The 25,883-nt window shown below is 47.4% G+C and overlaps 1 protein-coding gene across 1 annotated transcript in view; it reads left to right on the top strand.

Annotated features, from left to right (window-relative positions):
* Positions 1-24,561, top strand: part of LOC113452797 (1-phosphatidylinositol 4,5-bisphosphate phosphodiesterase gamma-1-like) — a 91,628-nt gene extending 67,067 nt beyond the window's left edge. Inside the window, 13 exon segments of the mRNA XM_087931836.1 lie at positions 153-230; positions 2,138-2,241; positions 3,395-3,491; positions 4,390-4,456; positions 6,891-7,054; positions 11,656-11,752; positions 13,329-13,553; positions 15,206-15,354; positions 16,867-16,981; positions 17,318-17,479; positions 18,995-19,083; positions 19,873-20,057; positions 21,547-24,561. Coding sequence (XP_087787962.1) covers positions 153-230; positions 2,138-2,241; positions 3,395-3,491; positions 4,390-4,456; positions 6,891-7,054; positions 11,656-11,752; positions 13,329-13,553; positions 15,206-15,354; positions 16,867-16,981; positions 17,318-17,479; positions 18,995-19,083; positions 19,873-20,057; positions 21,547-21,598 — 1,584 coding nt within the window. The 3' untranslated portion in view covers positions 21,599-24,561.
* Positions 24,562-25,883: the final 1,322 nt, after the last annotated feature.

Here is a 25,883-nt window from a genome sequence, read left to right as displayed (position 1 = left end):
TGTGTCACTTTAAGAGGTGTGGACTTCAACTCCCAGAATTCCACAGCCAGCTGTGCTGGCTGGGGAATTCTGGGAGTTGAAGTCCACTCTCCTTGAAGTTGCTAAGATGGAAAAAATGAGGCCAGGTTTTTAGTCACAAATCTCTTTGACAGGAGCTGGATTATGGGGCGTTGTATGAGGTGAGGAGTCCTCACTTCTACGTGGAAGCCAACAAGATGCCCATGGCCAGGGTAAGTGGGCGAAGGTGGGGGGTTATTTCTGCATTTTGTGCGTTGCGGTTTTAGCCATCTTCTCCCCGAGGTGCTTTTTGCAAAAGCCAATTGGGCTTTCCTATTTATTTATTTTTTTCTTGAAAAGGTTTCACTTCCCATATGAGAAGCTTCTACAGTTCTCCAGAATATACAATTACGTTACTTCAGAACTGAAGGAAGCCTCTTGGATGGGAAGCGAAACCTCTTCAAGGAAACAAAAAAAAACAAACAAACAGGAAAGTTTTTGGGAAAAGCACCTTTTGGACAACCATGACTTGTATGATGGAGACTTCCCATAGATTCCCATATAGAATAGAATAGACAGAATAGAATCGATAGAATAGAATAGATGTAACTTTTCTTCTGTGTACACTGAGAGCATCTGCACCAAGACAAATTCCTTGGGTGTCCAATCACACTTGGCAAAAAAAGAATTGTATTCTTTCTTTCTTTCTTTCTTTCTTTCTTTCTTTCTTTCTTTCTTTCTTTCTTTCTTTCTTTCTTTCTCTCTCTCTCTCTCTCTCTCTCTCTCTCTTTCTCTCTCTCTCTCTCTCTATCTGATTGCTCATGTACCCTATGACTATCGTTAAGTGTTGCACCTGATGATTCTTGACTCTTGACGAATGTCTCTTTTCTTTTAGTGCACTGAGAGCATTTACACCAAGACAAATTCCTTCTGTGTCCAATCACACTTGGCCAATAAAAGAATTCTATTCTATTCTATTCTATTCTATTCTATTCTATTCTATTCTATTCTATTCTATTCTATTATTTATCTATCTGATTTGATTGCTTATTATACCCTGTGACTGTTATTAAGTGTTGCACCTGATGATTCTTGACGAATGTATCTTTTCTTCTGTGGACACTCAGAGCATTTGCACCAAGACAAATTCGTTGTGTGTCCAATCACACTTGGCCAATAAAGAATTCTATTCTATTCTATTCTATTCTATTCTATTCTATTCTATTCTATTCTATTCTATTCTATTCTATTTATCTGTCTGATTTGATTGCTTATTATACCCTGTGACTATTATTAAGTGTCGTACCGGATGATCCTTGACTCTTGATGAATGGATTTTTCTTTTATGTGCACTGAGAGCATTTGCACCAAAGACAAATTCATTGTGTGTCCAATCACACTTGGCCAATAAAGAATTCTATTCTATTCTATTCTATTCTATTCTATTCTATTCTATTCTATTCTATTCTATTCTATTCTATTTATCTGTCTGATTTGATTGCTTATTATACCCTGTGACTTATTAAGTGTCGTACCGGATGATCCTTGACTCTTGATGAATGGATTTTTCTTTTATGTGCACTGAGAGCATTTGCACCAAAGACAAATTCATTGTGTGTCCAATCACACTTGGCCAATAAAGAATATTCTATTCTACAGATTCCCATATTAGATTCTCAATTTATGGATTTTGCTCTCTTCTCATCGTTACAATTAAAAATAGAACTTATGAGTTGACACTGACCACACTTCGTTTAATGATCGGTAAAAGCTACAATGGCACTGAAAAAGTGACTTATAACCATTTTTCACACCTACAACGGTTGCAGCATCTCCATTGTCATGGGACCAAAATTTGGATATTTGACTCACGTTTATGACGGTTCTAATGTCCCGCGATTCCCCTTTTGCGACCTTCTGACAAGCAAAGTCCACAGGGGCAAGCCAGATTCACTTAACGACCAGGTTACTCATTGAACAACTGCATTGACTCACTCAACAACGGGGGCAAGAAAAGTCATTTAACAGGGCAAGGCTCCTTCCCAGAGTTCTCACTTAGCACCATAAAATTCTGGGCTCAATTGTGGTCGTAAGTCAAGGACTCCCTTTTTCCAAGCTTCTTTTTCCCTTCCCTTTGCAGTGTACCGTAAAGGCCTTGTACGACTACAAAGCCCAGCGAGAAGACGAGCTCTCCTTCTGCAAACAAGCCATCATCCATAACGTTGACAAGCAGGATGGGGGATGGTGAGTCCCAGACGACTTTGGAGGGAGGAACTTCAAGCTACCTTTGCTGGGTAACCCCAAAGTAGCCAGGAATCTCACCTCTGGGAGTCAGGCCTCCCAAACATAACAGAATTGCCGAGGTGGGAGGGACCTTGGGGGTCTTCTAGTCCGACCCCCTTGGCCAAGCAGGAGACCCTAGACCAGGGGTCGCCAACCTCTTGGACCTCAGGGACCACCAAACTCATCATTTTAAATCCCGCAGACCGGAGACCCCCTGGGAAAATCCCCCCAAAATGTCTGCTGGAAAATCCCCCACCCCGTTTTTCCTACCAATCGATCGTTCTTTATTTGGGATCGCAGGGTACCGTCTCCAGCTCCGTTCTCAAGGGAGAGAGAGAGAGAGAGAGAGAGAGACTTTTGGCTTCATGCAAGGAAAACAGCAGAAGCCGCGAAAGTCTTTCTTTCTCTCCACCAAACTCCACCAGAAAGGAGTCTTTGTGGGACTTGTCATGCCTCTTGGAGCAGGAGGCCTTGCAGGGTCCCAAAGACTCATTTCTGGCAGAGTTTGGGGGAGAGAAGGAAAGACTTTGGCTGCTTTCCTTGCGTGCAGCCAGAAGCAGAAGAAGAAAGAAGCGGGAAGAAGCAGCCTGGTAGAAGTTAACTTGCCGCCATTAGCCTGGGCGTAGCTGACTCTGAGATACGTAATTCACTGTCACCCTTGATCCTGCTTCCCCCGCCCCACCTCTCTGGGTGTATCATCCAACGAAACACATCCATAGCCCAGAGTCATCAATCATGCTCTCCAATTAAGATTTTTGCCGGCAGAAGCTTCAGTCCTCTAATCAGCCTCTGAAGAAAATATGAATGGAATGTACTTTCGATTCCACACTGCCGCCTTCTCTTTGAAACCACCCCCCGCTTCTTTCTGTTGACAACTATAAAACGTGTATACAAAATGTTTTAGGAGTTGACATTGTTGTCCTTTTCCTGTTCTGCTTGCGTAATAATTTGTACCACGTCATCATGGTCCCAGTCAAGAGTCCCAGTCAGAAATAGTGTAGGGTTTCCTGCTTGGGCAGGGGGTTGGACTAGATGACCTACAAGGTCCCTTCCAACTCTTGATTATCTCTTATCTGTTCCCAACTGTTTCTCAGCTTTCTTTCCTTTCTTCCAGGTGGCGAGGAGATTACGGTGGGAAGAAGCAGCTCTGGTTCCCCGCTAACTACGTGGAGGAAACTTTGAGTGCCTCCGTGCCGGAGCAAGATGAAGCGGTGAGTTCCTCATTTTTCCCAGCTTTTTTTTTGGAGGGGGGAGGGGAGGGGGAACCGCTACGAATGTTGAGAGGACAAGCCATGTTGGCTTCATCCTGGCTAGCCTTCCCCTTCTGGGAATGTGGGACTCCACCCAGCACATCTACAGGAAACGAAGATGGAGGGTGCAAACCCAGAGAAGAGAGCACAGCTGGCTGGGGAATTCTGGGAATTGAAGTCCACGCAGAGTTGTACAGGTTTAAAACGACAACAACAACAACGGTTTAAGAGTCAGTGAACAGAAGCGACCTTAAAAAAGACTAACTCGGTTACTCAGTGCTTCGCTACGAAACTATGTGGTTAGGCTTAGTTTTGGGGGGAGGAAAATAAGGAGGAAAAAATTGTGCCTCTGCCTACCGGTATCCATCTGGCTAGCGTCCTGTCGGTGTGCGAGAGAGTTGATGGCTGTTTGGAAACTGAAAGAGTATTTGCTGTGTGAGCAAGGAGGAGACAGCAAGGAGCCTGGGCGTGGCTTAGCTCAACTGTTCTGCACTAAAGCTGCTTGATGCTCTGAAATTGAAACTGAAACGGCTTGTGTTTTGCACTTGGAAGGGATTTCTTTTTTCCAGGTGGGAAGCGGGAGAAGAACTCCTTAGCATCAGAGCGTGTTAATTGCTGTAGAAGAAATATTAATGCAATCCTAACGATCCAAGGGTCCGTTAGAAAAATCCTTTCTTAGCGAGCCCCTAGAAGCCAAGAGGAACACACAGGGCCAAATTTCAAGTTTGTAGGCTTGACGGTTCTGGAGATTTTTGCGATGATGCGCGAGGGGCATTTGGCTTTTATATGTAGACATTTTAACATTTCTGCCCTCCCCTTTTTCTCTTTCTCCTCCCCCTCCCTTCCCCTCCCACCCCAGTCGGTGGAGAACAGCCCTTTGGGCAACTTTCTGAAAGGGTTCATCGACGTCCCATCGTGCCACGTGGGTGAGTGTCTTGCACAGCGTTTCTGTGGCTGGCGGTGAGTAATGGAGCGCTTCGGAGGAGGGGCGGGCGGGCGCCGGGACCTCTTTCCTTGGCCCCGGGGGGGGTCTCCCACCCACATTGTGGACCCCGTGTCAGGTTCAGCTTGGCCTCTGTTTGCCAGCTTCAAGGGTGACACCCTGCCTTTATTATTTTATTTTATTCTATTTTAATCATTCTATTTTACTTTTATTTTATGTTATTATTTTATATTTTATTATTTCTATTCCCATTTTATTTCGCTTTATTTTAGTGTATTTTATTATTTTATTTTAATCATTCTATTTTACTTTATTTTATGTTATTTCATGTTTTGTTATTTCTATTACTATTTTATTTCTCTTTATTTTATTTTACTATCTTATTTATTTTATTTTAGTCATATTTTACTTTATTTTGTATTATTTTAATCATTCTATTTTACTTTGTGTTATTTCAATCATTCTATTTATTATTTTGTTATGCGATTTTATATTTTATTATTTCTGTTATCATTTAATTTTGCTTTATTCTATTCTATTTATTTTTATTTTAATATTTTTTACTTTACTTTATACTTTAATTTTACTTTAATTTTACTTTACTTTATATTTATTTTAATATATTTTACTTTATTTTATTTTAATCATATTTTACATTATTTTGTTATTTTATATTTTAGTAACTCAATTATCATTTTATTTCACTTTATTTATTTTTGATTCTATTTTATTTATTTATTACTTTCTGTTATTGCCATTTTCTTTTATATTTTATTTTATTTTCAGATCGCTTGCAACTTAACCACTTACCGTTTCGTGACCATTTGAAGTTACAACATCAATGAAAAAAAAAGTGATTAAGGGTCCGTTTTTCACAGCATCTCCCTGGTCACATTCTTGTTTTGATGTAGCTTTTTTAAAAATGTTTTGATTGTTTTGTGGTTTTTGTCTGGTTTTTTTTTTCTCAATTTGTTTTCTGTAGGACTTTTTGATTGGCGTTTTTGTATTTTGTATTTTAATCTTGTTTTTGAATAAAATAAAAATATAGATTAAAAAAAATTCATAGGGTTGGCAACTGGCATGTACTTATGACAGTTGCAGTGTCCCGGGGGTCACGTGATCTCCTTTTGCGACTTTCGGACAAACATAGTCAGAAGCCAGATTCACTTAACAACCACACATAACAGAATAACAAGAGTTGGAGGTCTTCTAGCCCAACCTCTGGCTCAAGTAGGTAATGTTATATCCTTTCAGACAAATGGTGGTCAAATCTCTCTTTTTTTTAAAAAAATATGTTCCTAACTGAACAACGGCAGCGATTTGCATAATGACCGTGGCAAGTAAGGTCCTAAAATGGCTCAAAACTCACTTCTCTTGCTTAAGCGCAGACATCCCGGGCTCAATTGTAATCTGGCTTCTCCATCATCAGAAGATCGCAAAGGGGGATCGGGTGACCCCAGAACACGGCAACTGACATAAGTACATGCCAGTTGCCGAGCCTCTGAGCTTTGATCATGTGACCACGGGGAGGCTGCAACGCTCATAGGTGTGAAAAAGAAATACCATGTTTCCCCGAAAATAAGACCCTGTCTTATGATTTTTTTTCCCCATCAAAAAAAATAGCCACCAGGTCTTATTTTCAGGGGATGCCATCCACTGACTAACCTCACATACGTGCGTCGTCCCGGGCCTCCTTTTCGCTGTCCAAGGCCTTCAGGAACTTCTTCTGCAGCCACAAAGGTTTTCCTGAAGGCCTATAAGAGAGCTCTGGATCGATCCTGAGCTTTGTTATCAGCTCCAGAGGCCTTCAGGATAAGCCTTGCCAGCCTTGCCGGCTGCAGAAGAAATGGGCCGCTGAGGCAGGTGTCAGAGGGTGCGAGGCCTGGATACACCTGTCCAAAGGTAAGTAGTCGGGCAGCTCCACCCCATCCCCATCATAGCTTAATATTTAAGAGTGGACGGGGTCTTAATTAGGGCTTATTTTGGGAGGTAGGGCTTATATTGGGCGCACGTGTAAAAAAAATGAAGCTAGGCCTTACTTTCAGGGTAGGTTGTATTTTTTGGGAAAACAGGCTATAACTTATTATTTTTTTCAGTGTCCTTGTAACTTCAAATGGCCATTAAACAAACGGTTGTAGGTTGAGGATGACCTATGACCACGAAGGTCATCTAGTCCAGCTCTTCCTCAGGGGAAGTGAGATTTGGGACAGAGGGGCCACTGAGCATCTATTGAAGAACATCAGTGAGGCCACCCCCTTCGTGGCTGTGGTCCTCTTCTGATTGCTTTTCCCCCAATGGGAGACCCGCGACCCTCCACACCCTGCACGCCCCCTGCCCCTCCCCACCCCCGGTCCTGCATTGCGGGGGGAGGGGCGGGCTCTTCCAGTAAAAGCCGCCCCCCTCTGATGTCCTTGTAGTTATCTCGAAAGACGCCAGGAGCCCCAAACCCTTTGTCTTCACCATCCATTCTCAGCAGATGACCCACCCATCCCAGTCGCTGGATGTCGCCACGGATACTCTGGAGGAGCTGAACGACTGGGTGGCCAAGATCCGAGAGGTCACGCAAAACGCAGACGCTAGGGTGAGTCCTCCTAACGGACATTCCCAAGGTTATCTCGACGAGATGGTAACGCGGGGTATTCTGGCTGGGCAAAATCCTTCCTGGGAGAGCCGGATTGATGACTCCTGGCCCATGAAAGGGTTCTGTTGGACAGTCTGATTTATGATACACCCAGAGGAGGTGCGGTGGGGAAACAGGGACAATTACGTATCTCAGGCATCCTGGTGTCAGGATGCCGGCGGTTTCCCTCATTTAATTCATGAGTCTCGAGCCAAACTTCCAAGACTTCTAAAGTATTTATTGGGAGTTGACATGTCCGGCACTGCCTGGGTGTAACCGACTCTTGAGATGCGTCATGTTCAGAGTTTTGCAGTGTTAATTCAGTGCCAGGAAAATAAATACAGATGGCTGAGGCTTCATTTAACCTCTTTATAAACCGCCGACGATGGTTTTGAAGAAGAAAGGACCTTACAGACAGTCACAAAAAATACGGTTTTATTATAATTGTTTTCCCTACTCTTTCCCCCCGCTTCCCTTCCCTTTCCCTCTTTCCTCTCTCAAGCCTCCCTCTCTTTCCCGCTTGGCCTATGCCAAGACCTGTTTGTCTTTTTGTTGTGTAGAATTTGTAGCTGTGTTGTTGTTTTTTAAAAGTAAAATTAATAAAGTTTTTTCTAAAAAAAAACAAAAAACATCTTTATAAACATCATCAGTAGATTTTACAAACCAGTTGTAGATTTCTCTAACACGGAGCAAACTCAGACAGAAACATGTTGCAAGTTCAGAGCAGAGCTCCAGACTTCAGCAAGCAAGCAAGCAAGTTAATCTTTTACTTTAGTTCAGCAAGAGGAGAGAAATAGTTTCATTTTCAACAGACTCGGAGCTCAACAGAGCTGCAGAACTGCAGATCTTAATAAAGAGCCACGCCTAGGCTACTTCTAGTTTCAGTTTCCAAACAGTTCTCATTGGCTGACTTAGTTGCTGTGGCTATTCATTGGCTGACCTTGTTATCACGCTCTGTTCCAGTTCATGAATATCCTGTGACACATCATTCATTGTCACCCTTGACCCTGGTTTCCCCCACGGGTTCTATCATAATTCATATCCTCCAATGGGACACCTCCATAGCCCAGAGTCGTCCATCATGCTCTCCTGTTAGAATTTTGCACAGCAGAAGCTTCGGTCACCTAGTGACTATCTTTGAAAACATTTATGGAATGCGCGTTCGGTTTGCAAGCTGCCGCACTGCTCCTCCCTCACTTTCTGTTGGCAACTCTTAAAAAGACCAAAGAAATATTTTGTGAGTTGACAGTCGGTTTGTTGTCAGGATTCCAGCGATCGCCCTAATTCAATCGTGAGCCTCGAGCCAAACTTCAAAAAACATCAAAAGAGTTTATTAGGAGCGACACGCTGGCATGACCTGCATGAAGCTGACTCCGAGAAACCTCATTGACAATCGCCTATGACCCTCTTCCCCCACCCCCCACCCCCTCTGGGTGTATCAACATTCAGATGGCGCAATGAAACACGTTCATGGGCTAGGCGTTGTCAATCACGCTCTCCAAAGGAGGATTTTCCTGCCCAGAATACCCGGTTGCCACAGTTACAATCTTTGTAAAATAAGCTTGGAATGTTCATTTGCTGTTTGCTCCTTAAGGGTCCTTCCCCCTCCCCCCCCATTTCATACGGCAACTTAGAAACCAGCATAGGAATGTTTTACAAGTTGACCCTCCTGCTTGGAAGATCCGGTCCCTCAAGTTTTGGGGTTGGCCCCACCAAGTGCCTGTTCGAAGTTACGGAGTCTGAACGGCTTTTGGAAAGTCGGTTCTGGGGTCAGGATGCGATGGAATAGGACTTGGGGTGCATCCAAGGGCCTTTTTCTGCCTCTGTTGGCCAGGGAGCCTGATGGGAGAAGACAGAGTAACAGAACAAACAGAATTTGAAGGGAGCTTGGAGGTCTACTCGTCCAACTTTCTGCTCAGGCAGGAAACTCTACACCAGGGGTCTTCAAACTTGGCGGCGTTAAGACTTGTGGACTTCCAACTCCCAGAATTCCTCCTCCTCCAGTCATGTTAGCTCAGGAATTCTGGGAGTTGAAGTCCACAAGCCTTCAACTTGCCAAGTTGGAAGACCCTTGCTCTATTCTGTCTGTCTGTCTCTCTCCTATTCTGTTATGTTCTGTTCTGTTCTATTCTATTCTATTCTATTCTATTCTATTCCTTCCAATATTCTATTCTATTCTATTCTATTCTATCCGTCTTTCTATCTATTCTACCTCTGTCTGTCTGTCTGTCTGTCTAAAGGTTTCACTTCCCATATGAGAAGCTTCTACAGTTCTCCAGAATATACAATTACATTACTTCAGAACTGAAGGAAGCCTCTTGGATGGGAAGCGAAACCTTTTCAAGGCAACAAAAAAAAAAAACAGGAAAGTTTTTGGGAAAAGCACCTTTGGGACAACCATGACCTGTATGATGGAGACTTCCCGTAGATTCCCATATAGAATAAAGAGAATAGAATAGATGTATCTTTTCTTTCATGTACACGGAGAGCATTTGCACCAAGACAAATTCCTTGGGTGTCCAATCACACTTGGCAAATAAAGAATTGTATTCTTTCTTTCTTTCTTTCTTTCTTTCTTTCTTTCTTTCTTTCTTTCTTTCTTTCTTTCTTTCTTTCTTTCTTTCTTTCTTTCTCTTTATCTATCTATCTATCTATCTATCCTATCTATCCTATTTCTCTCTTTCTCTCTATTCTATCTCTCTTTATCTATTTCAGGGGTCTTCAAACTTGGCAGCTTTTAAGACTTGTGGACTTCCAACTCCCAGAATTCCTCCTCCTCCAGTCATGTTAGCTCAGGAATTCTGGGAGTTGAAGTCCACAAGTCTTAAACTGGCCAAGGTTGAAGATCCTTGTGTTAGAGTAATACAAGAACAGGAAATGCATCACAGGAACAATAGAGATGAAACCTGGAGTGGCAATGTGATACAGGAAATCACTCCAATAGAGGGGAATGATAGAGCTGCATATAAGATAGAGCAGGGGTCTTCAAACTTGATAGCTTTAAGGCTTATGGACTTCAACTCCCAGAATTCCTCCTCCTCCAGTCATGTTAGCTCAGGAATTCTGGGAGTTGAAGTTCACAAGTCTTCAACTTGCCAAGTTTGAAGACCCTTGATCTATTCTATCTATCCTATTTTTTTCTATGTATTCTACCTTTCTTTATCTACTCTATATATCTATTCTATCTATCTTTCTCTCTCTCTCCCCCTCTATCTATTCTACCTCTCTTTCTCTATGTATCTATTCCAGGGGTCTTCAAACTTGACAGCTTTAAGACTTGTGGACTTCCAACTCCCAGAATTCCTCCTCCAGTCATGTTAGCTCGGGAATTCTGGGAGTTGAAGGTCCACAAGTCTTAAACTGGTCAAGTTTGAACACACTTGCTCTACACGATTCCAGACAAATGGCTGTCTAAACTCCTCCAGCGTTGGAGCACCCACAACTTCTGGTAGCAAGTTGTTCCGCCGGTTAATTTTTCTTGCTGTGAGGAAGTTTCTCCCTAATTCTAGGTTGGTTCTCTCCTTGGTTAGTCTCCATCCATGGCTTCCTGTCCTGCCTTCAGGATGACACCCCAACTCACCCCATTCTTTATGGCAGCCCCTTAAATACTGGAAGATGCTATCATGTCGCCCCCAGTCCTCCTTTTCATTAAACGAGACCTATCCAATTTCTGCAACCGTTCTTCGTATGCGATAACTGAATCACAGAGTCGGAAGGGACCTTGGAGGTCTTCTAGTCCAACCCCTTGCTCAAGCAGGAGACCTTATACCATTTCAGACCAACGGTGCTCCAATCTCTTCTTAAAAACTTGCAGTATTGTAGCATTCGCAACTTCTGGTGGCCAGCTGTTCCACTGGTTAATTGTCCTCCCTGTTAGGAAATTCCTCCTTAATTCCCAGTTGCTTCTCTCCTTGACGAGTTTCCATCCGTTGCTTCTCGTAGTGCCTTCGGGTGTTTTGGAAAATAGTTTTTCTTCGGGGCAGCCCCTGAGAGATCGGAAGACTGCTCTCATGTCTCCCCAGATCCTTCTCTTCATTAAACTAGACGTACCCAATTCCTTGCAACCGTTCTTTGTATGTTTCAGCCTCCAGTCCCCTAATTCTCTTTGTTGCTCTTCTCTGCACTCTTTCCAGAGTCTCCATATTTTTGTGTGTGTGTGTGGGGTGGAGTACCATAGTGAGTAAAACTGGAGGCAGGATTCCAAGTGTGGCCTTGCCAAGGCTTTTTTATATGGTAAAGACCGGCTCCAAATATCTCAGCTGGGCCTCTTCCCTCTGCAAGTCTCCAAAATATAATTCGTTCCTCCTCTCAGAGTCTGGCCCACCGTTTTCGAAAAAAAAAATTGTCCAGGCAGTTCTAGGTGTCCTTCAAGACACGCCCGTCCTTTTTAATCTTCAGAGACAGGACCTGAAGTCATTGTGGGTTTGGGAGAAGAATTAACGTGGAAGAACAACACGTTGGGACATTTTTTTTTTGCTCTGTATGTGCCGCCTGTGTATGGCGGGGTGGAATAGATGCTCTCCAGGTTACCACTGATCGGGATCTGTTTGTCTCATGTGCAGATGCAGGAAGGGAAGATTATGGAACGGAGGAAGAAGATCGCCCTGGAGTTGTCGGAACTGGTTGTTTATTGCCGTCCAGTGCCCTTTGATGAGGAGAGTAAGTTGTTATGTCCTTTCGTCCCGACTTTGCTTCAAATCAGGCTGACCTGAGGCTCAGGTGGGGTTCTGTTTATTTACTAGCTCGATACTCGTGCTTCGCTATGAAACTATGTGGTTGGGCTTAGTTTTTTTTGGGAGGAAAATCAGGGGGGAAAAATTCTGCCTCTGCCTGCCAGCATCCATCGGTATTCATCTGGCTAGCGTCCTGTCAGTGTGTCAGAGAGAGTGGAGGGCTGCTTGGAAACTGAAGCAGTATTTGCTGTGTGAGCAAGAAGGAGACAGCAAGGAGCCTGGGCGTGGCTTAGCTCAGTGGCCCCCAACCTTTTTTGTGCCACGGCCTGGTACCGGCATCACAAAATGATCCGCGGCCCGGTACCGGCATCAGCACGCATGACAAGGCAAGGCGAGCCAAGCGACCGGCCAGCCAGCCATCCCCTGCTTCTCCCCGCCACCTTTCAACTCCTCCTTTGTACCTTTGTCGATGGGCTTCGCTTCGGGACGGTCGCTCGGCTCGCCTTGCCTTGGGTGCTGAAAGAATCCTCGCGCCTGAGTTTCGTTCGAAGCCCCCCCCCTTCGATGAAACTAAGGCGCAAGGATTCTTTCAGCACCCCAAACGCCGCTTTCCAACCAGAAAAGCTCACCCGGAAGCACTTTCTCGTCAAACAAGATGGCGGCGCCCAGCAAACCGGCGGCCCGGTAGGAAATGTTCCAAGGACCGGTACCGATCTGTGGCCCGGTGGTTGGGGACCCCTGGCTTAGCTCAACTGTTCTGTACTGAAGCGGCTTGGGGCTGTGAAACTGAAAGTGAAACTCCTCTCCTCCGCTTGTGTTTGCATTTGGAAGAGCTTTCTTTTCAGGAGGGGAGGGGGAGTAGAACTCCTTAGCATCAGAGTGTGTTAATTGCTGTAGAAGAAATACTAATGAAATACTAATGATCCGAGGGTCTTTTTGAAAAATCCTTTCTTAGTGAGCCCCTAGAAGCCAAGAGGAACATACGTGCCAAATTTCAAGTTTGTAGGCTTTTTACGGTCCTGGAGATTTTGTGATGAGGCGTGAGTGGCGTTTCGCTTTTATAAGGATAGATTTAGCATACGGCATCTACAGACATCATCCAATCACTGATACAGGCAGTCTTACAACCACAATGGAGCCCAGAATATCCATTGCTGCAGCTGCTAATCCCCTTTTGCGACCTTCTGACAAGCAAAGTCTGGAACGGTCCAGGGTCTCCTGCTTGAGCAGGGGGTTGGACTAGAAGACCTCCGAGGTCCCTTCCAGCTCTGTTCCAATCGAGCAATTGGAGCCAGAAAGGGGAAGCCAGATTCCCTGATAGCAACCAGATTGCTAACTTGCCAAGTGCAGCGATTCCCTTCACAGCCGTGGAAAGGAAGGCCGTAACACAGGGGCAAAACTCACTCAGCAACCGTCCCGCTTAGCAACGGTAATGTCGAGACTTGGCTGTGGTTGTAAGTCGAGGACTTCCCGATATTCCCACTCTGCAGGGGGTGGCACGCTGAGCCGTGGAGGATCCGTATTCAGGACAGCTGACCTTCTTGCTCCGTTTTCTTTCCCAGAGATCGGCACGGAGAAAGCCTGTTACCGGGACATGTCTTCCTTCCCGGAGACGAAGGCCGAGAAATACGCCAACCGCAGCAAGGGGAAGAAATTTCTGCAGTACAACCGGCGCCAGCTCAGCCGCGTCTACCCCAAGGGGCAGCGCCTCGACTCCTCCAACTACGACCCCTTGCCCATGTGGATCTGCGGCAGCCAGTTGGTTGCCCTTAACTTCCAGACTCCCGGTAAATTCGTTTTAATCTTGAGTGGGTTGGATCGGGGCGGGTGGTGTCTCCAAACGTAGCCCCTTGAAAGACTTGTGGACTTGTGAGTCCCAGAATTCCTCAGCCAGCCTGCGTTCTGACCCAACCTGGTTCCAACTAAGTAACTCTGACAGAAAATAGCCTGGCCAAGTTGTTGTTCAAGGCTGCCAAAAACCCACAGATAAGAAAATAGTGACAAGAGTTTTCAAATACTAACTACAGTATAATGTCCATGAGGCTGAGTTTCAGAACGTCTTTGCCTTCTGCAAAGAACGCTTCTTCAAACCTGGCTTTTATCCTCTGGAAGGAGGGGCCGTGACCTTGCAGCCTTACTCCCGAGTTGCCTGTGCTGCTGTAACTGCTCTCTCCTACGAGCAATCCTACGCGCGCTTGGCACAGGCTCCTCGGGAACCTCCTCGTCGCTGCTGCCAGCCCCCACATTCTCCGAAGGCAGCAGTCCACTCCCTGAGGGTCCTGGCCCCTCATCTGAGTCCTCGTTCTCCTTAGCTGTCTGCACCTGCTGCCAGCTAACCACAACAGCCTGCTACAATGGTCACAAGGGTGAGAAATGGTCGTAAGTGGCTCTTTTTCCAGTGCCGTGGTACCTTGGAACAGTCACTAAGTTGAGGACTACCTATACTTCATTGTAAAGGCTAAATTCACAGAGTCTTGCAGGTCTGAGAATGCAAATCTCTCACCGTCTCTTTTTACAGCCTGATAAACGAGTGAGAAACCTTTCTGGGTTTCTTCCTCTACCTGTTATACAGCTGCAGGCTATGCGGTCTCTTCTCTGGCTGTTCCCTAGATCAGGGGTCGCTCACCTCTTGGACCTCGGGGGCCAGCAAACTCATCCTTTTAAATCCCACGGACCAGAGACCCCCTGGGAAAATCCCCCCAAAAAGTCTGCAGGAAAATCGCCCACCCCGTTTTCCTACCGATCGATCGTTCTTTATTTGGGATCGCAGGATACCATCTCCTGCTCCGTTCTCGGGGGGAGAGAGAGAGAGGGAGAGAGAGAGAGAGACTTTTAGCTTCATGCAAGGAAAGCAGCAGAAGCTGCAGAAGTCTTTCTTTCTCTCCCCCAAACTCTGCCAGAAATGGGTCTTTTGTGTCGGCGCAGCCTCTCGGAGCAGGAGGCCTTGCAGGGTCCCAAAGACTCATTTCTGGCGGAGTTCGGGGGAGAGAAAGAAAGACTTCGGCTGCTTTCCTTGCGTGCAGCCAAAAGCAGAAGAAGAAAGAAGCGGAAAGAAGCAGCCCGGTGGCCAGGCCAGGCGCGTGGAGCACATGGGGCAAGTTCCCTCCCCTCCTCCCTTTGCCCCCTCCCCTTATTACCTTGTGTTGTGTGCAATGCAAGTGATGCAAGCCTTGTGTTCCCGCAGCCATGTGGGCGGCGCAGCCTTGTGTTCCCGCACAGCCTGGATTAATTGCTTTGGGGGGGACATTTCTCTGCAGACCAGCAAAATTTTCTCAACGGACCACCAGTGGTCCCTGAGATAGCCTCTCTTCCCTTGCCTCCCAAGGCCTTTCCCGCACACCCTTATGTTCTCCAACGGCCCCGTGTCCCCTCCTCTGACCTCATGGGGTCCCCTTCCCGCTGTTCTTTCCCCTGAGTCCCAATTTCTCCCTCCTTCCAGACAAACCGATGCAGCTGAACCAGTCGCTCTTCATGTTGGGCGGGCGCAGCGGCTACGTCCTGCAGCCGGACCTGATGCGGGACGACCTCTTTGACCCTTTCGACAAGAGCAGCCTGAGGCACGTGGAGCCCATCACTGTCCAGTTGCAGGTCAGTCAGCTGGGACCTCGCGGGAGGCCTCCCGAGGTGGGTCTTCAGCAGGTTCGGACCAGTTCTGGAGAACCGGGAGCGGAAATTTTGAGTATTTTGGAGAACCAGCAAATTTTGGCCACCCCTCTGACTGGCCCCGCCAACCCCCCATCTCTCCTCTGCCTCCCATTGAGTCCCAGCTGATCGGCTGGGTCTCCTTTGGTTGCCCTGCACAGGAGAACGGAGCTGGAAAGCAGGTTAGTGGGATGCGGTAGGAATGGGGATTTTGCAGTAACCTTCCCCTGCCAGGCCCACCAAGCCACGCCCACCAAGTCTCGCCCAAAGAACTGGCAGTAAAAAAATTTGAATCCCAATGGATGGATGGATAGAGAGAGAGAGAGAGATTGAGAGAGGATGGATGGATGGGTAGGTAGGTAGGTAGGTAGGGGTAGATATAATTAGGTTGAGAGAAAAAGAGATGGTAGATGGATGGATGGATAAGTAGGTAGGTAGATGTAAGTAGATTGAGAGAGAAAGAGAGATGGTAGATGGATGGATGGATGAAAGAGATGATGGATGGATGGATGGATGGATGGATGGATGGATAAGTAGGTAGATATAACTAGATTGAGAGACAGAGAGAGATGGTAGATGGATGGATGATAGATATGATGGATGGATGGTAGGTAGGTAGGTAGGGGTAGATATAATTAGGTTGAGAGAAAAAGATGGTAGATGGATGGATGGATAAGTAGGTAGGTAGATGTAAGTAGATTGAGAGACAGAGAGAGAGATGGTAGATGGATGGATCGATGATCGAGAGAAAAAGGATGGATGGATGGATAAATAGGTAGGTAGATGTAAGTAGATTGAGAGAGAGAGAGAGAGTGGTAGATGGATGGATCGATGATCGAGAGAAAAAGGATGGATGGATGGATAAGTAGGTAGGTAGATATACGTAGATTGAGAAAGAGAGAGAGATGGATGATAGGGAAAGAGATGATGGATGGATGGATAAGTAGGTAGATATAAGTAGATTGAGAGAGAAAGAGAGATGGTAGATGGATGGATGATAGAGATGATGATGGATGGATGGATGGATGGATAAGTAGGTAGGTAGATATAACTAGACTGAGAGACAGAGAAGATGGTAAATGGATGGATGGATGATCGAGAGAAAAAGGATGGATGGATAAGTAGGTAGGTAGATATACGTAGATTGAGAAAGAGAGAGATGATGGATGGATGGATGATAGAGAAAGAGATGATTGAGACCTGATTGGCTGGATCTTCTTTGGTTGCCCTGCACAGAGAACAGAGCTGGAAAGCAGGTTAGTGGGGTGGGGAGGGAAGGGGGATTTTGCAGTATATCCTTCCCCTGCCACGCCCACCCAGCCACGCCCACAGAACCGGTAGTAAAAAAAGTTTGAATCCCACCACTGGGATGCCTCCCTCTGCCCCCTCTGGCTTGGCTACCCCTTTTGAGGGTCCTGCCTTGCCCGCCTAACCCACCCCGTTCTTCCTCCCCTCCAGATCTTAGGGGCCCGGCACCTGCCCAAAAATGGCCGCAGCATCGTTTGCCCGTTTGTGGAGGTGGAGGTGTGCGGCTCGGAATTCGACAACAGCAAAAACAAGACAGATGTCGTAGGTAGGAAACCGGGAAATGGCCCGGCGTCTTGTGGGTCGGTCCGAACGCAACCAACGCTTCCAAGACCCCGGGGACGCGTCTGAACCGAGTTTGGAGAGGGAGGCTTACGTTGCCTCTGAACCTTCTCTTTCACGGAGCCACACCTTGCCCAGGTGCCCCAGGTTATCGCCTGGAGACACCTCGATCCACTGAGCCAATTCAGAAACGCGGAAGGTCCCCCAGGCTGGGACAGACAGATGAGTCCTATTTCGGGGTGGGCTGCTCTGGGTTCGCAAATTAACGTGGTTTTTATTTATTTTTATTTTTTATTTTTATTTTTTGGTCCTTTCCACTCAGCCGACAACGGCCTCAACCCCCTCTGGCTACACAAGCAGTTTATCTTCGACATCAACAACCCGCAGTTTGCCTTTCTCCGCTTCGTGGTTTATGAGGAAGACATGTTCAGTGACCCCAACTTCTTGGCCCAGGCTACCTTCCCCGTCAAAAGCCTCAAAACAGGTACCTGGCTTGGCCCCTCCCATTCCCCCGTCCCACCCCTCGCGAAATTCGCATGTTCCCCCCCCCCAGTATGTGAGCGGTGGGTTCCAGGGGCTTGGGATTCAAAGATTTTTACCCACCAGTTCGGTGGGGGTGGCTTGGCCCACACTTTGCATGCGTGTGCCAAACACGCTGTCGGGGCTCCGAAAAATCCACCCTCGTTCAAATCCTGAGTCCATAGCCCCCATGTTGGTGAACCTGTGGAACGCATGTCAGAAGTAGCGCACGGAGCCATTCCCCGCCCCCCACCTCCCACCCCGGCACGCGAGAGGTCGCCTGGAAGAGCCCCACTGCGCATGCACACTGCCGCCAGACAGCTGATTGTCGGGTATCTGGCGCCCAGGCGCAGGGGGCGGGGGGTGCAGGGGAGACGCATGCGCAGAAATGCGCTGTGTTCTGTATTCTGTGCAGTGGTAGATGTTGTCTTCTGTACAGATGCAGATAGATAAAAGTCAACAAAACATCCATGCAAAGTCTTTATTATTGGTTCATCAGGCATCCTCATAACTCACATTTGTAACAAAGTTCTTCTTAATGTTCAATCCTTTGCATAGCTGTCTTGTGGGTAAAAAGATGGTTATCTCCTTATATTCCTTATTCCTCCCACCTCGTAGCGGTGAGTTCAGGCAAGCTTGAAGAAACCTCCCCCGACCCATCGAGGGTCCATTGAGTGACCAATCAGGACTACAGATGTGGTCATGTGACAGGGACTACATTTCCTAGGATACCTGAACTACATTTACCATGATGCATTCCCTTAAGGGGACAGCTCCCAATTGCCAACTGACTCTCCAATTCCCATACACAGGCTGGACAGCACGCGCAGCGCTTGCAGGGGTGTCTCGCACACATGCGCAGAGGCGGATGGCGTGCGAGGGGGGATCGCGCATGAGTGGCGGCACATGATTATTGGCAGGGGAGCCAAAAAAGGTTAGCCACCACTGCTGCAGACGCATCTCAGAGTAAAAAAAAAATAAAGAAAAGGATTTACTAGGAGCGAACATGCCGGTGCTGCCTGGGTGCAGCCGACTCTGAGACACATCATTCATTTCCCCCTTGAGCTTGGTCTTCCCCCCACACACCCCCGTGGATGTATATTCTCCAATGGGACCCATCCGTAGCCAAGAGTCATCAATCATGCTCTCCAATTAAGATTTTTGCCGGCAGAAGCTCCAGTCATCTAATCAGTCTCTGAAGAAAATATGAATGGAATGGACTTTCGATTCCACACTGCCGCCTTCTCTTTGAAACTCCATCCCCCCTTCTTTCTGTTGACAGCTATAAAACGTATATACAAAATGTTTTAGGAGTTGACACTGGCAACATCAGTCATACAATGGGGCAAAATTCCCTTAACGAACGTCTCGCTTAGCAACAGAAATTTGTGGGTAGTCCTCGGTCTACAGATAGTCTTTGAGGACTACCTGGAGATCATTTGCTTGGCTTTGGGAGTTTATCGTCCACCTTTGTCCACAGGCTACCGGTCGGTGCCGTTGAAGAACAGCTACAGTGAGGATCTGGAGTTGGCTTCTCTGCTGCTCCACATTGAAATCATCAACGCCAAGGTGAGTTTTGGGGTCCTTCCAGAAAAGGCATCAGGCGTGGCAGCCTCTGAGTCGGAGGCTGAAAAGGGTTGGGCTGCCGTGTCCTGAAAGAGGAGACCACAGGGGGATTGTAGTTGTTTTGACCGAGGCTTCCCAAGATCATGAAGCCGGCTCCTCATTCCAGTAAGACTCCTTTTATTTAGTTTAAACTGAACTCCTCTCCAGCAAAACAGTCTTTCGTGAGATTTCACAACTCCAGACCTTTATCAGGCTGGGAGTTGCCAGGCCGATATCTTCCAGACGCCACGCTGTAGCAGCAATTACTTGGCAAGAAGTCAGGAACAAACCTTCACACTAATTAAACGAACTAATTGTCTCCTGCAAACACCACTCCCCTTTCACTCCTCTTGATTCCCTCTGGGAGAGCCCATTCTCTGTCCACCTGTGGCTTTACTCCTGGGTCGACCCTTGTTCCTTAGCTGTTCCCTTCCTCTGGCAGCTCTGCGCGTGCGCACACTGGGAACAGGCTCCAATTGTTCTTCTTCCTCACTGATCTCCAACTCCAAAGGGAGCTGATAACTGTCGAATGGCCCTGGCCCCATCTCTGCTTCCGACACAGAGCCCTTGTCCGAGCCTTCTCCAGACTCCAGGACTGGCCCAGGTTCCTCCTCAACCTCCTCACTGTCCGAGTCTCCAACCAGCTCTGCTGGCGGGCCCCTAGAACATCTGACAAGGTTCTCTTCCAGGTCTGGGCAAGACGCAAACCAAGGAAGACCTAGCCACCTGGAAGTACTTTTCTCTCTCTTGCAGGAAGAAGACGATGAGAACTTGTATTCCTCCATCCAGCAACTCCGGGACCGGGCGAACGAGCTCTCCAACCAGGTGTCCAACCTGGAGCACAGCAACAATTGCGACGTGCGTTACCAGCAACGGCTGGATGAGCTGAGGTTGGCTCAGGAGCAACTCATGGAGCTGACCGAAGCACGCAACAGGAAGTAAGTGGCCGCTGGCAGTCTTTCCGGTGGTAAATTTACCAAGAGGGTAACTCTGTTGTAGTTTGCGGGGGCTTCTCCGTAGCTCTGCTTTCTAGGAGGTGGGGTGGGTAACTTTCGCCCCATTAGCAACCCGCAAAGAGGGTGGGAGGGAAGAGGAATCGGACTGGGGAATAATCCATCCAAGGGCCCCTGGTTGTTTTCCTGCAAATGTCTCAAGAGCCAAGTAGGTAACGTCATCCATACCAGCAGGAGGAGGGCTTGCAGGGGCGGGGTGGAGGGGAGGAAGAGGAGGGGGAGAAGGAGGAGGAGGAGAACTGAGGGGTCCTTGGTGCTCTCTGAGCTTGGTGGTTTTCTTACAAACGTCTCATTATCCAACTAGGGAGTATCTTCAGTACTAGAAGGAAGTGGGGTTTGTGGGGAGAGGAGGAGGAGTGAGAGGAGGAGAGAGGAGGAGGAGGAGGAGGAGAGGGGAGGAGGAGGAGGAGGAGGACTGAGGGGTCCTTGGTGAGAAGAAGAGAGAAACTCACTAACAACGCTCTTGGAGCAGGGGATTGGACTAGATAACCTCCGAGGTCCCTTCCAGCCCTGGATTGCTGTTTCAAAGCATCCCCTGAAGCTGCATTTAGTGCCAGGGTTTGGGGTCCCTCCTTCCTCTCCTTTTTCCTCTCCCTCCTCTATCCATCCATCCATATCTCATTCATTTTCCCTTCCCGCCCTCTTTCTTTCTCTTCCTTTCTCCCTTCCGTCCCTCCCCTTTTTTCTCCCTTCCTTCCTTCCTTCCTTCCTTCCCGGCTTTCTTTCTCCCATCCCTCCCTTTCTTTTTTCTTTCTCCCTCCCTTCCCTCTTCCTTTCTTTCTTCCCCTCCCTTTCTTTCTCCCATCCCTCTCCTCCTTTCTTTTTTTCCTTTCTCCCTTCCCTCCCTTTTTTCTTTCTTTTCTTCCTTCCTTTCCTCCTCTACTTTTTTCTCCCATCCCTCCATTTTCTTTCTCCCTTCCTTTTTCTTTCTCCCATCCCTCCCTCCCTTTTTCTTCTTTCTTTTTCTTCCTTCCTTCCTTTCCTTTCTTTCTCCCTCCTCCTTCCTTTCTCCCATCCCTCTCCTTCTTGCTTTCTTTTTCTTCCTTCCTTCCTTCCTTTTCTCTCCTCTCTCTCTCTCTCTCTCTCTTTCTTTCTTTCTTTCTTTCTTTCTTTCTTTCTTTCTTTCTTTCTTTCTTTCTTTCTTTCTTTCTTTCTTTTCACCACATACCCCCCTCTCCCGGTGCCCCATTTTGGGCCTCAGAGGCCTCCCTGCACTTACCTGGGAGCCAGAACCAGGCGTGTGGGGACACCTGGGAAGGACAGGGCGGGGCCAGCTGGTCTTCGGAACTACCGCTTCGCTGAACTGGATGTAAAATTAACACCTGGTTCGCCTGAACTGTCCCGATCCGGCTGAATCCCGCTGCTGCGTCTGACCATCCCTCTCGTGTTCGTGTTCTTTTTTTTTCCAACGCAGGTTGATGGAGAAGAAGAAGCGAGACCGTCAGTTGGCCAACAAGCGTAACTGAGCGGCACCTGACTTTCCTGGTGAGAGATCGTGGCATCTCTTCCTCCAACCTTCCAAGAGACATCCTTCAGGCCCACCAAATCCTGCCTGCTGCGGGGACCACGGCCGCAGGGACAAGGCAGGAGTCCTCCGGGCGTAGAAAGCCGGAATCCCGGCCTAGCGTTTTTTCACCCTCTGGTGAAACAGGCCGGCTCAACCCTTCCTTGCGTCGGAGAGCTGCCGTTCTCACCGTCATTCTCTTCTTCGACGACGTTGCATCGGGGCTCCGTCTTAATCCATGTTTCTCCTCCTCCCCACCCCCAAAATTCCTGGTGGATCGGGAAGACGAGGCTTCGTTATTATTATTATTAATTATTATTAATTATTATTCTTTTTTTTTTTTTTGGCTTTGGTGCAACTAAGGCAGTTAGCAAAGTGCCTCTAATCTAACTTTTCCCAGAGAATGTTGGTTTTGCACAGTAGAAATTCGAGGCGGGGCCAGCTCAGTGATGGGATTCAGCCGGTTCGCACTGGTTTGTGGGAACCGGTTGTTAACTTTCTGAGCGGTTTGGATGAACTGGTCGTTGGAAGAAATCGTTAGGGCGGAGAACCGGTTGTTAAGTGATTTGAATCCCACCACTGGGGCCAGATGAGAAGGAGCAGCGAGGGGGTGGGGGCAGAGAGATATGAGGGAGTCCCAGAAGATTGGCCTGCCGGATCCTAAAGGATCCCTTTAGCCACATTAGCTCTTGAGGGTCGAGGTGAGAGAAACAAGGATAAATTTCCCAGTGACCTTGCGTTCTGCTTTCCAGCCTTCCTTCCCATCCTAAATTCCAAATTGGTGCCAGAGGCGAAGTGCCACCCACCTCTCTCCGCAGATCATTGTGGTGCCCAGTGGGCAGCCTTGGGTGTATTTATTTATTTATTGTGGGGGGTATGGAAGAAAAAAAATAAATATCCCCCCTTCCCTACCAATAACCATCCCGGAAGCCTGCGGGAGCCGATACGGAGAAATGTCACTTTGAGAAAGAAATATTTTCGTTTTGCTATTCCATGTGGCCTCCTTTCCCTTGGGAACACCCCCTTTCTTCTTCCTTGAGGGTCACGTCAGGCAGGCATTATTTGGAAGCCAAGTCAGGGTCACCATGGAAAAGGGGAAGCGGACGCAGAGACGTGGCACCGGAAGAACGAAGCACGATCCCGGGTGCAAAGGATAGCCCATCGTCCTCTCCAGATTCTCTCTCAGGGGATTCCTCTCCACCACCACCCCCAAAAAAGGCCCTTGTCTTTTGGCTTCAGCCTTCAACTCTTCTTTAAAGGCATAATCTATATTTTTCTCTTCCTGTGATCTGCATTTGGTCTTAAGCAAGGAGCCTTCAAACTTGGCAGGTTTAAGACCGGTGGACGTCCAGCTCCCAGAATTCCTCAGCTAACATGACTGGAGGAGGAGGAATTCTGGAAGTCCACCAGTCTTCAAGCTGCCAAGTTTGAAGACCCCTGTTCATGACAATCATTTGTCTGCAAAAGTACAGGGTCTCCTGCTTGAGCAAGGGGTTGGACTAGAAGATCTCCAAGGTCCCTTCCAACTCTCTGATTCAGTTATCGCATACGAAGAATGGTTGCAGAAATTGGATAGGTCTACTTTAATGAAAAGGAGGACTGGGGGCGACATGATAGCATCTTCCAGTATTTAAGGGGCTGCCGTAAAGAATGGGGTGAGTTGGGGTGTCAACCTGAAGGCAGGACAGGAAGCCATGGATGGAGACTAACCAAGGAGAGAACCAACCTAGAATTAGGGAGAAACTTCCTAACAGCAAGAAAAATTAACATAATAAACCTGCTGAGAGTTGTAATTACCACTTAAAAAAAAAGAAATTATTATTCCACAGCAAGAACCGTAGTGAGAGTGTTAGAAACCAGAAAAATGCAACTTGCCAAGGAAGTTCCATCTCCAACTGGACGTGTTTGTGGTGAACCTCGGAGTGAGGTGCTAGGAAACCCAGAACAGGGTGCAAAACTCGTCTGGAGAAGTCTGGCATCCTTCAGGACTTAAAAAGTGGCCGCCAGGAAATACAGCAAGGCGAAGGTGGCACTTAGAACTTCTCAAAAGCTGGAGAACTTTCCTGCAATGTTTAGTTCTTGCAAAGCTGTTGGGTTTGGGTTTTTGTTTGTTTTGCTATCCTTGGACTTCCCTCTTTGTCCTACTTAAACCCCCCCCCCCACGGGGAGGAAGCAGCTGGTTGCACAGCTGTGAGTAGAGAACCGGCGCCCCTTTAAGCGAGCTCCTTGCGAAGGTCACACCTTGAGTCTCTGCTTTTAAAATGCAGTCGACCCCATGGACTTTTTAAGAACAAATAAAGAAATTAGCGGGCTCTGAAAGCGAGATACAAATCAATGCCCCCCTTTCTGGTGACTTTTGCGAGAGCAGCGAGTTCCAGTTGTGACTTTCGGTCTTGGGCTTCGTTTCCATGAGTGAAGAAGAATAAGGGATTAATGAAGGGAATAGTTAAACCGTGGAAGGGCTTGCCACCCCAAAAAATCGTGGGCGCTCCGTCCCTGGAGGTTTTCAAGAAGAGCCTGGATGATGTAAGTTCTCCTGCTTGAGCAGGGGGCTGGACTAGACAACCTCCAAGGTCCCTTCCAGCTCAGTTCTGTCCTAAAGGGAGTGGGCACCAGGGAAGCCTCAAGCAAAGGAGGAAAGGCTGACAAGGAAGCAAATTGGCAACCTAGGAGGACTGAGCGACCCGACAAGAAGACCGCAGCAATTCCTGGGCAGGGGGGGGGTCCTGCCAATCGCCCACTTCAAACTGCTCCCCCATTTTTCTTCCAGCAGAGGAACCCCTAAGAAGCACAAGAGAGTTGGCACACCAGCACTGTTGCAAGATCATGCCTCTCCCCTTTTTTTGGGGGCGTGCCACTCTGGGGTGGGATTCTGTTTCTTTCTATGAAAAAATAAATCTTATTTAGCCAGTATTTATAACAAAAGACGCCGTCCGCTTGAATTTCTCGCCTTTCCGCTCCCTCCTGTTGCAACGCTGGCTTTGTCTTGTGCTGGGTGGGTGGGTGGGGTTGGACTAGATGACCTACAAGGTCCCTTCCAACAAGGTCCCTTTATCTGTTAAATCTGTTTAGTGCTCTGGGGAGTCCTCGACTTAACAACCTTTCATTTAGTCCCATGGGGGAAAAAAAAGGGACGACTTAGGGGCATTTTTCACTCTTACAAAAACCACCGCGGCATTCCCAGGATCACCTGATCAAAATCTGGACACTTTGGCAACCGGCTCATATTTATAACCCTCGCGTCTCAAGAGGGGTGGGGGTGGTGGTCACGTTGACCCCAACTCTCGAGTAAAGTCCGTGGGGAAGCCAGATTCACTTTACAGCAGGGTTACTAACTCAATGGCGGTGATTTGCTCAAACGACTGTTATGAGAACGGTTGTAAAATGGGGCAAGACTCGCTTTAGCAAGGGAAATGTTGGGCTCAGTTGTGGTCGTAAGTCGAGGACTACCTGGAATGGTAAGGTCCGTGATGGATTAAAGGTCGTGCGTCGATTGCCTTGTAAACGCCCTAGGAAGGGCTACTGACTTACTCAGCCTAAGGTAACATGTCAAATGGTCAAAGCCCAACGGTCTTAGTCGTATCCTATGCGCTCGTCGCTTTCCACATCAACAGTCAAGGAGAAAAACAGCCAGCAGTGCCAAGGGCGAGGAATTAGGGACTCTCTTCCCTCGTCAATTCCAGTCAGCAGCCAACCCCACCCCCAAAAAAGCCAATACAATCCTTGGTGTATAAAGAGAGGTGTAGAATCAAGAACAAAGGAAGTATTAGCGCCACTTTGTAAAGCCTTAGTAAGGCCACACCAGGAATAACTGCATCCAGTTTGGGTCACCACTGTTAGGGATACACCCTAGCAGAATCTGCACGGCAGTCAGGCAGGCAGGCAAAATATGTGAGATAAACATTTTTGTAGCTTACACTCAGTAAAACAGATACACCATGCTAGTTAAATAGTTTATTCCAGTAAGAGTTATAGCATAGTCAAACAGTCCATATATCATTCACTAGTTCAGTCCGTCCAGGGATTATTCAGTTGCAAAGTCCAGTGTCGAAAAAGAGAGGTCAGTAAACTTACAAATATCAGTCCAGTAATATATCTCCTCGCAGTAGAGATATGAAGAAGTCAAAACTCCTCTCTTCCTTCAGCAACTCAGCAGTAGGGAAAACACACAGTTAACAAACCATCAATCCAGTATAGTCAGCAATCCATCAGGTTCTCTTGCTCCCTCTTATGGCGGTTCAACACCG

This window comes from Pseudonaja textilis, chromosome 3 (assembly GCF_049901715.1).
Source record: "Pseudonaja textilis isolate UNSWEBS1 chromosome 3, rPseTex1.2, whole genome shotgun sequence".
Taxonomy (NCBI): domain Eukaryota; kingdom Metazoa; phylum Chordata; class Lepidosauria; order Squamata; family Elapidae; genus Pseudonaja; species Pseudonaja textilis.
This window is presented reverse-complemented; position numbering and strand designations above follow the sequence as displayed.